A 12,763-nucleotide genomic window follows, 5' to 3' on the forward strand; every position below is an offset into this window, starting at 1 on the left:
GAGTCTCCGTGAAACAGCTTCGTCGGTGCGCTCGCTTCGTCGAGCCAGCCTTCCCCGGTGTGGCTTTTCCTCCTCTCAATCTCCAAGTGGTATGCGTGCGCGGAGCTCGGCGTGCACACCGCCGTGCTCTCGTGCGGGCTCATCAGCAATACGTTTGAATACCTGCTGGCATGCAGAGCAGGCTCGGGCACACCGCCTGGTAGTGCGTGTCTCATCCCGTACCGTCTCGCGCGCACTGACGGACTTGTGATGGCAGGTGGGTCTTCAGAATCGTTGTGCGCGCGCTCACGATCTCCTCTGTCTCGGAGTCTGTGCCCTAAGTGCACACTCTTCGTCCTCCCCAACTTTCCGTCCAGCCCGAGCACATGGCCGCGCTGGCTCACCTCGGCCGAGGTGCGACTTCGGACTCGCCGCGCATACGCAAGGATACCAGCTCACCCGATGCTGACCCGGGTGCGGACGCGGGCGGGCCTCTGGCTCGCGCTCGCGAACGGGAAGGTGTGGAGCCTCGCGCTCGCGCTCACGAGCCTGGTCGTCGCGCAACGCGCGATCCCCGACGCTCTGTGTGACGCTGTGGTACATATGGGGACTATACATACACTTTCCATGCCTTCAAGTTCGGTATTGCTACTCACTGTCTCTCAAAAAAGCATCCCGCGTCGTACAGGCTCTGTGTTTGCGGGTCGGATGACCGTGGCGACGCCGGAAAGGACACCGGGTCTATTGGCACGAGCTTGACCCTCTCCCGGAGTCGTGGCGTATGTTTCGCATCATATTCTGGAACGCTGACCCCCGGCGAGATCAGTTCCCCAACTTTGTCGTGAACGGCACGAGCAACTGGGCGTCGCCGCAGATGGAGATGGCCACGCAGAGCGACTGTGTCACAGTGTGTGCTCAGCTTTGCAAGGGCGACGTCATCACTATTCTGACGAATATCGGTCGCCGCACGGTTCTGTTGAGCTAACTCTGCTCCGACGATCTAACCGAAGCACGCCACCGTCACCGTTTATACACCTTGGGATATATCGACGTCGACAAACAAGTAAGCACGCCTCCGCTCGTTTCATCCCTCGGAGCCGGAGCCGGACCTGAAGCACCCCCTCGCAGGATCATGTCGCGCGAGAAATACCTCGTCGGGAGCAACGGCACCATCTCACGGACTACCACGAGCGGTCGGCCCGCGGTCTTCATGCCGGACCTGCTCCTCAACTCGTCGGGCGTGTTGCAGGTTCGAGGGCCCGAACCAGTACGTTGAGCCGCCCGTCGTGGCGCAGGTCGCGAGCGGCGCTGCGGGCGTGCTCGGTCGGGGCGCGGTCAGCGGTGCGTTGCTCGGCTTGGTGATGTGTGTTTGGGGCGTGGTGGCGCGGTGAGTAGGTTGTTCGCGTGCGCGAGGCTGGGTGTGGTGTCATGCGGCGGTGGACGTTCAGACGTGTTGACGACATTGACGGGGAGGTTCAGTGGTCATTCCACGTTAGGGTTTTCTGTGTCTATTTGCCGGATTGTTCAGCTTGAATAGGCCTGGATGTCGTCAGTAGCGACGGGATGGGTAGGAGGATAATGGGAAACGTTATGCACTGTGCCTGTAGGATAGTACATTACGTGGGACATTATGGGTTTGGATTTCCAACTGGCATGTGACGTAGTTGTGCATAGGCTTCGCTGAGTCCTGGCATCGCTGTCGTGTTCACCTTGGTTCGCGTTGATGCGTACGTTGATGTTCATGTTCGCACCCATCCATGCAAGTACACACATATGATCATTTAAATATGGAAGTCGAGTCCAGGGGAGTCAATGCGAGGAACAGGAACCATACAAGTCCATACCAACCGGCGGAAGCCAACGCTACGTGTAACATTTCACACACTCTCCTCCTCGGGAACCCCCAGTATCTCCATGAATATGCTGAAGGACATCTTTTCCTCCCTCTCCTTCTCCAGCGACTCAATCTTCGCCCGCTTACGCTCCAGCGTCATCCTGGGGTTATTGACAACATTCGTGATGATGGCCCTATCAGTTTCGATGTCGCCGAATTGATACAAAAGGTTCATCAGCGGAGTGCCTTTGGCCAGCAGCGGCTTCAGAGTATCGTGGGCGGTTTTCATTACGTTGCGACGAATTGATTCTTCTTCCAGAAACCTCCGTTTGTTGTCCCCGATGGCGACGAGGGAAGCACACTGCCAATCCTTGATGTAGCCGAAGGCCTGCTCGTCTGGGTTGTATGCCGCAGCAAAGTAGATATAGCCGTAGAAGAACGACTCTAGGTCGTGTCGATACTTATGGATGGGTGGATCGCCCACGCGCAAGAGGTCCAATGCCATGAACGGGCCCGTGCCCGTGCGGTACCTTGGCTTGACTACGGCCTGGGGCTCTGTCGCCGTGTTCGACTGTCCCGCGCCCTCCAGATTTTGGGGCTGTTCCGTTGCTTCACCCTCAGCGATGGATGGCAGACTCGGTTTCGTCGTCGACTGCGCCGCTGGTTCTGGTTCTGGTGGCCAAATCACTGCAGCAGCGTCACCAGCACGACGAGTGGGTCTGTTGTCGCCCGTACTCTGGTCTTCCGCAAGGTCCCAGTCGCAAAGAACACCGATGATCCGCCCGTCTGGCAGTCGATACCACATGATGTTGTTGAGGCTTATATCACGATGCAGGATCTTCGACGTCTCGTACACCCAGTGATGAGCTGTAGTCACAGTCAGACGAAGCTAAGACTCGATGTTCACTATGCACGTACCACGAACGACATCAAAGAACACGATGCGGAAGTTATCTCCGGATCCGATGGTCTCCAGGGGCTCGTACTCCTTGAGGACCAGAATGCGGCAGACTCGTAGCTCATCTGCCCCGGGAACAACGCCCAACTTGAAACGAGGGAGGTGCATCTCTTCCGAGTCTCCGCTCTTCGTCATCGAACACTTGAGGTCCACGATGTGCTTCAAGTAGTTCGGCTTGCTCTCCGCCAGACGTCTGCGAACGGCCTTGATCATCGCGTCCTCCGCCTTCCGGACAGCGTGCGGCCAGGCCACTTTGGCAACAAGAGCCTCCGATCCGAACAGCTCTTCCGTCTTCGTGCCGGGCGCCGCAACCACGGGAATGACCGTCGTCCCTCGTCCGATCATGCCAAACTCGGTGTAGATCGTGCGGCGTTGGCTCGACTCCGAGTCTTCCAGTGCTCCCTCCACCGTCTCCGAGGCTCCCCGGCTCGCTCGCTGCGCACCGCTCGTTGCAGTCTTCTTCTCTCCTTCTTCGCCCGGTGCATGTCCCTCATGTTGCTCTCGCTGACATCGAGATTGAACTCGACATCGACGGCGGTCCCCTCGTCAAGTTCGACGGCAAGTCGAAGCTTCGAGCCTCGATACCCGTTGTCCAGACAGAACTGGTCGTGCCCGTGCGCATCCTTCGGGTAGTGGACGCACGGGTGAATCCCCAGGTCGTGCACATCGGCGGTCCCCATGGCGGCGAGAATCAGCAAGAGCAAGCTCGCGTCCTTGTCCAGAAAATCGATCGGCTTCGTGAAGATGATTCCCATTCGGTCGCCATAGACGAGCCTCAGCGTGCCGGAGTCGACCAGCCATGCGATCGTATACGAGCGTACGTTGTGGGACATCACCTGATTCATGTATTTCACCACCTGCGCCTGTTTGCCGATTATCTTTGACCCTTCAGAGGCAGCAGAAGGCGACTCCGAGTCGGGCTGGTTCTTGCTGCGCTTGCTCTTGGTATTCAGAGCCTCTTCGGCTTCTCGCTTTCGCTTGCTGCTCGACGATGTCGACGACTGGCCTTTCTTCTTCGTCTGCTTGGGCTGCTTCCCAGGAACGTAATCTGCATCATCGTCGCGAGCGGCTTTGGACGATTTCCCCTTTGCCTGGCCACGACGATCAGGCATCTGGGGAGGGGGTCAATGAGATCCCAGTCGCGCGACTCGCACGCAAGAGCACAAAAAGAGAACACACCTCCACAACAAACGTCTTCTGTTTCTCGTCCCAGCGAAGCAGTATATCGCTCAGAGAATCTATGATTTCCTTGCGTTTCGCACCCGTCTTCCCTTCCATTTTGAACTCCATCGAAACCAGCTCCCACTCCCAGAAGGGTCTGCCGGCCGTCGTGCTGTACGCAAGGTCCGGCTTTTCATCAATACCGAAGTTGCCCACCGCCTTGACATCCCGGATCTCGAACCTTGCTGGCCAGGGGCGCATAACTTGACCGTTGCGCGAAGAGTTGTTGGCCCATCGCCGCTGGAGGGCTTGACGTCTAGCCACAAGGCTCTCGTCGGGAGCTTTGCCGGTCGAATGCGGGCCATATAGCTCCTCCAGAAGCGCGTCCCCTGCGCGAGCGAACGGCTCATAACCATTCCTCTCGTTACCCTCCCAGTATTTCTTGAGTTCGACCTTGGATATAAAGTACTTCTCGGGGGGGATATCCTTCGTGTTCGATGGGTCACGATAGGGCTCCCGCAAGGCCTCAATGTCGGTCCACTGGCAGCCGAATACCGCACGAACAAAGTCCTCGACATCAACGTCCCAGTGAGTGTAGTCTTTGTATGCGCCCTGAATGTAATGCTGGTGATCGTCCGAGAGTATGTTGTTACCAGGGCGAGTGGCCGTCTGAAGTACATGGTAAGGACTGCCTCTAGCCGGCGTGGCGGTGATCTGCGTTTCTGCTGCAATGAACACAGTGAGTGCAAGGATCAGTACGGTCAAGATATCTCACTTACGCTCTGTTTGTTTCTCCTTCCCTTTCGACGGTGTCCTGGGCAATGCAGACTCGGACTGTTTACTACCCATCGTTGAGCGGGCGAAGAGCCGAAGTGAAGAAAGCTCTAGTGATCTATCCTGGACGATGACGAACGCCCGAGGGTGGTGTGGCGGCTCTGCGCGGAGGGAGAGTTGTGGCCAGATGCCTGCGAGTGGGAACGGACCACATTGTACCTGGGGCGCGTCCATGTTTATATACACGCGTATGCGTGGTGAGTGAAGAGTGTGCTAGAGTGTGGCTGCCCGAATTCAGACTCAGCGGTGTGGCCGGTGAGTCACAGAGAACAACGCACCGCGGCGCCCGTCGTGGACGTGGACGTACAAGTTCAGCAGCGCTTGCCAAATCGGGGAGACAATGCAAGCAGCCACACTGATCAGTGATGGCACCGTGGGAAGGTGCAACCTAGGTCCCCGCCCCGCCGAAGAGCCTGCTCGATGCCTTCGTTCTGTCAGAGACCTGGCGCAGCTCCAGTTCTTGCAGGCGGGTGCTTGAGTGATTTGTTCGCCGCAAGCGGTGCTGAGTGCAGGCCAGGGCGGTTGGACCAGGGTTGGCCACTCACCTCGGGCGTCTAACGGCTCAGCCATAGATCTCAGATCTGCGCCTCGACATGTCCGGACATAGGCAATGTCCAAATCTGTGAGGCTGCAGTGCCATGGCAGCGCTGCATTGTCTCAGCGTGAGTGTCCGACTGCCTCATTGAGGACGCTTGCGTCAGTATGCCATATTCAACGGCATCTCATAGGCTGGGAAGTGCACATGCGGCCACAACCTTGAGACAGTTTCAAAATAGCGTGTCGTAGTACGCAAGACGGCCACGGTTGGAGTCAGCAGTCTCTGGGACAATTGGTACTGTGTGTTGAGGAAATACAACGGCATTCGCGCTCTCGCATTAGCTTGAATTACACGTCGATTACCGCGACGACGGGATATCGAACTAATCTCACTGAAGGCTCGCTCGACGAAAACAAGCCGCTCTCTATCGGCGGCACCCTCGATCGAACCAGCCGCCACTCTGTTCGCGCAACCTCCATCATCATCGCCCATGCCTGGCCTTCCGCCACAGTACCTGCCTTGTCGAAACGGGGGCTCCCACAAACGTCCCGCGCGAAGCCCCACCCATCCCTCTTACCCACTGCTGCCACCTTGCGCATCTGCTCCGCCGTATGCAGCCACCCGTTCATCTCATCGTCGCCGAGCTCCGGTAGGTAGCACGGGCCCGACAACTGGAACCCCGAAGCGTGTCTGCGGAGGAGGGCGAGGCAGAAGATAGTGTAGGCGAGCATCTGGGGCAGGTTCGTCTCGACAAACGTTGAGCGGTCATCCAGGATGTCGTGAAAGAGCCCATCAGGCCGCATGTGTTTTAAGCACGCGCGGAGAGTCAACAGGAGTATCGAGCCGCACTGTCGGATGAGCGGCATATTCGCTGCGTTGCCCGCGATCGTCCTAGAGAGCTCAAACCGCCGGTCGACGTTGTTTCGGCTCGTCTCCGCAGCCTGAGGGCGGACGAGCATGCCGAGCACTCTGACAATGCCGCAGCACGCCCAGCCGTTCCCGACGCCCCACCACGCCTTTCGCTTGAAGTCTTGCGCATCGAAGTCATAGATGTGTGACCACTCCCCACTCGGAGCTTGCAGCACCTTTGCTGCGTGGACGATCTGCTGTAGGCCATATTCGATGAGGAAGGCGGGAGTCATGGAGTCATTGACGCCGTTGTTGTATCGGATCTGTGACAGCGCCGTAGCGACAAGAAAGGGCGGGAGCATGTACACCGTTTCGGACCATATCTGCTTGCAGTCGATGCGGTGTGAGAACGTTCCCGAAGCACGGGGACAACTCATTATGATGTAGCGATACTGCTTCTCCACTGCGTCGCGCAGCGTAGAGCTCGCCGCGTTCCTAGCCGCGTGGAAGGAGTCCCTGCCCTAGGACACTCCGGTCGATCGTGTCGCCTGCGTTCCTCCTCCTCCTGCGAGTAGCCAGCAGATCACGTTACCCATGCTGGCAGGATCAGCAGCACCTGGATCAGTCGAGCCGTCTCCGTTCAGGAGGACGCTCAGCCGTCCGTCAGGTGCCTGCCGTACGACTGATTCGTGGGCCAGTGCATAAATGAGGCTGATGAAATCGAATGGCTGAGGGACAGGTGGGCATATGCTGTCACGGGAGTCCCAGAATTCCTGGCATTCAAGGATCGCGTGTGCCGCTACATCTTGTTCCTAGGAGGCCCGCTGGGTAGTACAAAGGAGGGGAGATAGCAAGATTCGAAGGCGTGAGACCGGTTCTTGTATTATGCCCCTTGGTCACCGTTCGCTGCAGTACAATAGGTGCCTTCAGAAGTTCCATGGAGTCAAGCCAATATCACCTGTAACGTGTCAGGACTCAGATACCCTCCTCGAGAAGCTTCAGCATCGTCATGAATGTGCTAAAGGACATCTTGTCCTCCCGCTTCTTCTTCAGCGACTCGATATCGGCCCGGTTGAGTTTCGCCATCTGAGGACTACTTGCACGATCCTCAATAAAATCCATGATGACCTCGACTGTGCCGAAGCGATAGAAGAGGGCCGTCAGGGGACTGTCTTCGTCTAGCAGTGGCTTGAGGGTATCGTGGGCTTGTTTCACGATTGCTCTGCGGACCGCTGGCTTCTTCAGGAACTTGCGCTTGTTGTCTCCGATGGTAATGAGCGAGGCATGCTGCCACTCTTGGATGTAGCCGAAAACGAGCTCGTCAGGGTTATATGTGATCGCAAATAGATGTAGACGTAGAGGAATGACTCAAAGTCGTGACGATACTTGTGGATTGGTGGGTCGCCCTCGCGCAAAAGGTCCATTGCCATAAACAGGACCGCCGTGCCCGCGGGGTACCTTGGCTTGACTACGACCTGGGACCCTGTCACCGTGTTCGATGGTCCCGCGACCTCCGGATTTTGGGGCTGTTCCGTTGCTTCACCCCGACAATGGCCGGCGGATTCGCCGTCGCCGTCGCCTGCGTGGCTGAATGTTCTTTCCGGTCTACTGCCAAATCACCGCAGCGTTGTCGCCAGCACGACGATTGGTCCTATACTCACCTATGCCCCGATGATCTTCCGCAAGGTCCCAGTCACACAGCACGCCGACCCGTTCATCACGCTCATACCACATGATGCTATTGAGCTCAGTGTTGCGGTGTAGCATCTGGTATTTCTCGTAGTACACCCAGTGGTGCACTTGCAGACATGTACACTGAGGCCGGCCACATACCACGAACAGCGTCAACAAACACGCTATGGAATCTTCTCGCCGATCCAATTGCCTCCAGCCTTGGTTCGTATCCCCTAGTAATCAGTGTACGAGAGACTCTGGGAAGGCAGTAGTCGGTGCTGTCGCCCGTTGCAGGACTTCAAGTTGGGGTAGGGCCATTGATATCTTTAGAGAATTGGCCAGTTGAAGTCGAAACAAGTTGAACTGGCAGCAGCAGTAGTATGCAGCGTCCGCAGGGTGTCTCACGAAGCCACACCCATTTTCCCAATATAGCAGGTGTAGTGAATAGCCCTTAGTGTCGTGGCGCCGCTGAGTTCGGTGCTGTTCAATGCTCCCATTTCGACTTACGGCGAGAGCTCCCATTGCCACATATATAGCTCTGCTATTATTCTTCGATTCAAACCCAAGGACCATCCACGCAGTCCAACGGCGACCAGTGGCCCGCTCGTCTGCCTCCGCTGCGCAACGCGCTCTCCGAGAGTGCCCTAGGGCAAGGAGGGTTGCGTGATCTACTACGTGTTCGCCGCCCTGCTAGCATTCGTTTTAAATCAAATCTGATAAGATTGCCAGTGGGTCAGACCGAGACGGGTGGAAGGCACTGGCAGTGTGCTTAAGACCATTGACATCACTTCAGTACTGTGTTACATGCCCGTGCCGTCGATATTTACCAAATGAGTTCCAGCGTAGCTCAAGAAGACCCAGTTCCAAGGACATCGCAGATGCAAAACGAGCGGCATGCACATCCAACAATATATACACGGTTTTTCAGCTTACTCTATTTCTGTGATCATCATACAACCAAGGCAATACTATACTGCGGAAGCGCAAAAAGCGGACGCGAGCACAGCGGCACGTACATATGGGTAAATGGCAATGCGTGAGCGACGACGTTGACCGAGGTGTGAGTAGGTACTGAGATATGCAAGAGCCGCAGCCTCCATGCGCGGCACGGAAACTCGGCCCCAATTACGCGACGAGGAGATGGAAGTGGATGAATTATGGTCAAGCCAGTGCGAGCGAAGAACGGGGCATGGGGAACACATAAACAATCAAAGAGATCGAGGAAACAAGACAACGGGGTACGAGAACAAGAGTGTCGAGGGTGTGTTGCGATGTCACGACGGTACCGAGTCCCAACGCACGAGAACCTCAGTCCCAGAGTAGTTTGCACTTAGCTTCATCTGCATCCGCCCCGTCCTCCTCAGATCTCCAGCGGCTCGTGCGAGCGCGCCTCGAACCCGCCCTGCCCGCCGTTGCCCGTCTGGCTCTCCCGCCGCTCCCGCCTGCTCTCAAAGCCGCCCACACCAGGGCCGCGCGGCTGCCTGAGCACGCCGCCGGGGCTCTCCAGAGGGCTGTTCATGCCCCCCACGCTCGACGGCAGGCTCGGCACAGGTGGGATGCCGTTGTTCCCGAAAGCGCCCCCGTTGGCGAAGAGCGCAGCGAACGCACCGGGCGAGCGACGCGACGGCGACGCGATCGTGGCGTAACCCTCCCGGATGTTCCCGTTCGACGCGCGTGTCGTCAGCCGCGGCGCAGAGGCGGCTGACTGCAGCGACTTCATGTCCGGCATCGACTTCTTCACGCGCAGCGCGTTCGGCATCTGCGATGATGTAGCCGACAGGTACGACGACAGCGCACGCGAGAGCGTCTGGCGCGGGCCAGGGTTCTGTCCCTGCCGGTGCGTGAGTACGTCTGCGTGACACGAAGCGGGAGAAAGAGGCATACCGCATTGGGATCGATCCGCGTCACCACCGCATAGCGCTCCTCGCCTTCGCCAACCGAATAGTGGTACACGCCGAGCTTCTGTGCAACGAGATGGACCACACGTCGCTGCTTAGGGGTAAGCGTACGCGAGAAGGCAAGCTCGTCCCGCATCGGATCGTCCTTGAACAGGAGAATGCGCGAATAGATCTCCAGCGTCGCCGGGTCGTTGAGGTCGAGCTCCGTGGAGGGCGACTTGAGCCCGCTCGGTGTGACGGGCTGACCGAGCGACGGGGTCGACACGTTGAACGGTTGAGGCGTGGGCATGGGTGGCAGGACCGTAGAAGGCGAGAACGCCTGCTGGCTCTGATACACGCTCGACGCAGAGAACGACCGTTGTGGAGTGAACGGCGTCGGCAGCACCTGACCGAACTCGTCGTACGGGGTCGTCGCCTGCTGGGCGTGATGCGCGATGGCCTGCTGTTCTCTCTCGAGCTGCATGGACTTCATGCGCCGGATCGCCTTCTCTCGCTCGATCCGTTCCTTCTCACCCGCCTGCAAAACCTTCTTGTACTCCACGCGCAGCTTGCGGCCCTGCACGTCGAACCCGTTCAAAGCGGCGACGACATGGTCTGCATCTACGGCCTGGCGGAAGTTGGCGAAGGCGAGGCCGCGGAACTGGCCGGACTGGTCGAGGTGGTAGTTGAACGCGTATGGCGTGGGGATCGACAGCGATGCCTAAATGTTTCGCTATCAGAGTCTGACCTCGGTGAGAGAGCTAGCGAGAAATGTGCGCGATGGGCAAACGAGCATCGCTATGATTCGTACCCTTCAGGAGGGCCTACAGTGTGCAGAAAAGGTCACATCCTCACAATAAGCCACATGACTATACAACTCAGCTAGGAGAGCACACCCCACGACTCGCATAGGCTCGGCGAGTAGTGTGCTGTCCATGATTCAGGCTGGGTCGTGTCCGTCGATTTACGTAGTCGAGGGGGCGGGCCCGCTGCGCCCATCGGCCATCCCAACAAGGCATCGGGCACGGCAGCACCATCCAGCGTCGTCAACACCCGGTAGTCCAGAATGCCCACTAGCACATTCTCGCGACAAGGAAAGGACGTACGATTATATCAAGCAACGTCTCGCGTTTTACGTTGAAAGGTATGTTCTTGATAACAATTGCAGTGGGTATGATCTCGTCGTCCGCACCCAAGCTCGGCGTGCCGGGCGTGACGGGAGGCTGCATGGTCGTCCCGGGAGGCGGCGATCCGCCAGAAGAGGATAGATCTGAGTTGTTGTGGGGCGAAAGCGAGCGGTTGTCGCTCATGTTAGCGTTGTCGAGCCATTGCTACGCAGACGCATGTCAGATCACGGCAGGCAATGTAGCCATGAGTAGTCGATAACGCACAGAAGGAAGACCCCCACGGAGGACTGGCCTGTTCTTGAGCGGGGACTGGCCCATGCCGCCGAGCGGGCTGTACTGGGACTGCGCCGGGATGGGCGGGGAGGTCTGGAAGTGATACGGGCTCTTGCCATTGCCGCCTGAGTTGCCTTCGTATTCGTAAGATTCATGAAGACGTTGCTGGGAGGGCTGGGAAGTGAGCGACAAGGAGGAGATGTCGGGGGTGGAGGAAGAACTGGTCATGACTGCAGAAAGAGACTATCGCCGGTGGTAATACAGGTCGTCGTGAGCCGTCGTTAGAATAATGGGTGGGAGATAGTGAGCAGGACAATGCAGACGGCAGCAAGCAGAAGATGGTCGGTGATCAGTGGAAAAAGAGTAGCCTCCCAACTAGGCGCCCACCCCTACTCCCAAATCAGCTTCCTGTAACTCCGACTCCACGAGGCCCCGTCTGTCTCTCCCCTCGCCCGCTTTGGACAGCCCCGACGAGGGCTCTCTATTCGATGTCCTGTCTACTACCAGTTTTATCCAACATGCGAGCCACGTTGAACCCGCACAGGTCGCTTGTACGGTTTAGCCGCTGACTCGATATCTTTCCCATCCCCACCCCATCCGGCTCTCAGCCACCCGGACCACCAGCACGAGTGGGGATCAACGTACGGCAGCCGGCGATGTTCTGTCCAGCTTCGGATGGACATGAAACAGGCTGTGGTTGAGGTGAGAAGATGGATGAGTCTCAACTGTCGTGATGCGACACTGACGCAAGCACAGGACACTTCAAGCAATTTAAACGGGTACTGTCTAGTTGAGAATACAGCTCGATGGAGGGCACCATGTTATTTGCGATGGCCTCCTATGTCGTCCCCGAGAGGTAAGCTTCAAGAACAGATAACTCTCTGATACAAGTCCATCAGGCAGAGTCAACATCTCCCGAACTTGCTGTACGCACTGCGAACCCAATGCGAACCGTGCGTGTTTGTGGACATTGTCTAGGGTTCGAAACTAGATGGCTTGATTCAATTGGTCATCCACAGCTAGACTGATCGTCAGGGGCGCTTGCACGGATGTCTCTGTCCTTGACACCTCTTTCGTATTCTAGGGATCGCCCCAAGATCGCTCCTTGCTGCCGTGAAACCAAGAGAGCGTCGCTTTTAGGGTCAAGAAAGACAGAGGTAAGTGCCACACTGTGCTCGGGCTTCTACTTTGTGGAACGAGAATGCACTTGCCATTGCGAAGCTTCTTTCGAGGAGAAGCTGCGATCCTTTATCTCTGTCTTGAATCCTTGTTATGCGCCGCTAGCCTCGTTATGCGGCCGTGATACGGGTCAGTCTATGAAATGGGACGGCCGCTGGCGCAGAGACAAGGTCCTTGCTCCTGCCGGAGCGAGGTGTTTGATTGAACCGTTCGGGGCCCTGACTTGGCACGGGCTATTGATAATAGCCTGTGAGGATGTCCACAAGCGTGCTCACCGCCGCTTCGTATGCTCCTTGGGGCAGCATGTATCGGGTTACGTCGAGCCATGTTAGCCAGATACCTTTACTGCGGTTGGGGATGGAATGCGTAGATCCCTGACGATGCCCGAGGCGGCTTTGTTGGCTGAGCGCGAGGGCTTCAAGACGCAGAGGGCAACCTCACATTCTTGGTGTCCGATCCTCCTATGTGAGATGGCAACCG

General features: G+C 57.5%; 4 protein-coding genes across 4 annotated transcripts; all 4 read right to left on the reverse strand.

Moving 5' to 3' along the window:
* Positions 1–1,856: 1,856 nt before the first annotated feature.
* Positions 1,857–5,076, reverse strand: C8Q71DRAFT_912252 (uncharacterized protein; the record flags this gene model as incomplete). The annotated part of the gene is made up of 6 exons (XM_047929187.1): positions 5,045–5,076; positions 4,712–4,990; positions 3,951–4,657; positions 3,215–3,883; positions 2,732–3,152; positions 1,857–2,680 (listed from the first exon to the last, which is right to left on the reverse strand). The coding sequence occupies exons 2-6, from the start codon at positions 4,938–4,940 to the stop codon at positions 1,857–1,859; spliced, it is 2,850 nt and encodes a 949-aa protein (XP_047772252.1). The 5' UTR covers positions 4,941–4,990; positions 5,045–5,076.
* Positions 5,077–5,651: 575 nt separating this feature from the next.
* Positions 5,652–6,965, reverse strand: C8Q71DRAFT_719228 (uncharacterized protein; the record flags this gene model as incomplete). Its single annotated transcript, XM_047921285.1, is given in 3 exon segments — positions 5,652–6,389; positions 6,498–6,669; positions 6,682–6,965. Coding segments are annotated over 3 exon segments (1,194 nt in total), but the record flags the coding sequence as incomplete, so codon positions are not given.
* Positions 6,966–7,042: 77 nt separating this feature from the next.
* Positions 7,043–7,887, reverse strand: C8Q71DRAFT_895531 (uncharacterized protein; the record flags this gene model as incomplete). Its single annotated transcript, XM_047928732.1, has 3 exons — positions 7,043–7,470; positions 7,509–7,732; positions 7,815–7,887. The coding sequence occupies 3 exons, from the start codon at positions 7,885–7,887 to the stop codon at positions 7,129–7,131; spliced, it is 639 nt and encodes a 212-aa protein (XP_047772254.1). The 3' UTR covers positions 7,043–7,128.
* Positions 7,888–9,168: 1,281 nt separating this feature from the next.
* Positions 9,169–11,555, reverse strand: C8Q71DRAFT_518020 (uncharacterized protein). The gene is made up of 4 exons (XM_047919096.1): positions 11,096–11,555; positions 10,811–11,035; positions 9,712–10,425; positions 9,169–9,658 (listed from the first exon to the last, which is right to left on the reverse strand). The coding sequence occupies exons 1-4, from the start codon at positions 11,330–11,332 to the stop codon at positions 9,188–9,190; spliced, it is 1,647 nt and encodes a 548-aa protein (XP_047772255.1). The 5' UTR covers positions 11,333–11,555; the 3' UTR covers positions 9,169–9,187.
* Between the last annotated feature and the right edge of the window lie 1,208 nt (positions 11,556–12,763).

Source organism: Rhodofomes roseus, assembly GCF_022264815.1.
Source record: "Rhodofomes roseus strain CIRM-BRFM 1785 chromosome Unknown C8Q71scaffold_62, whole genome shotgun sequence".
Lineage (NCBI taxonomy): Eukaryota > Fungi > Basidiomycota > Agaricomycetes > Polyporales > Fomitopsidaceae > Rhodofomes > Rhodofomes roseus.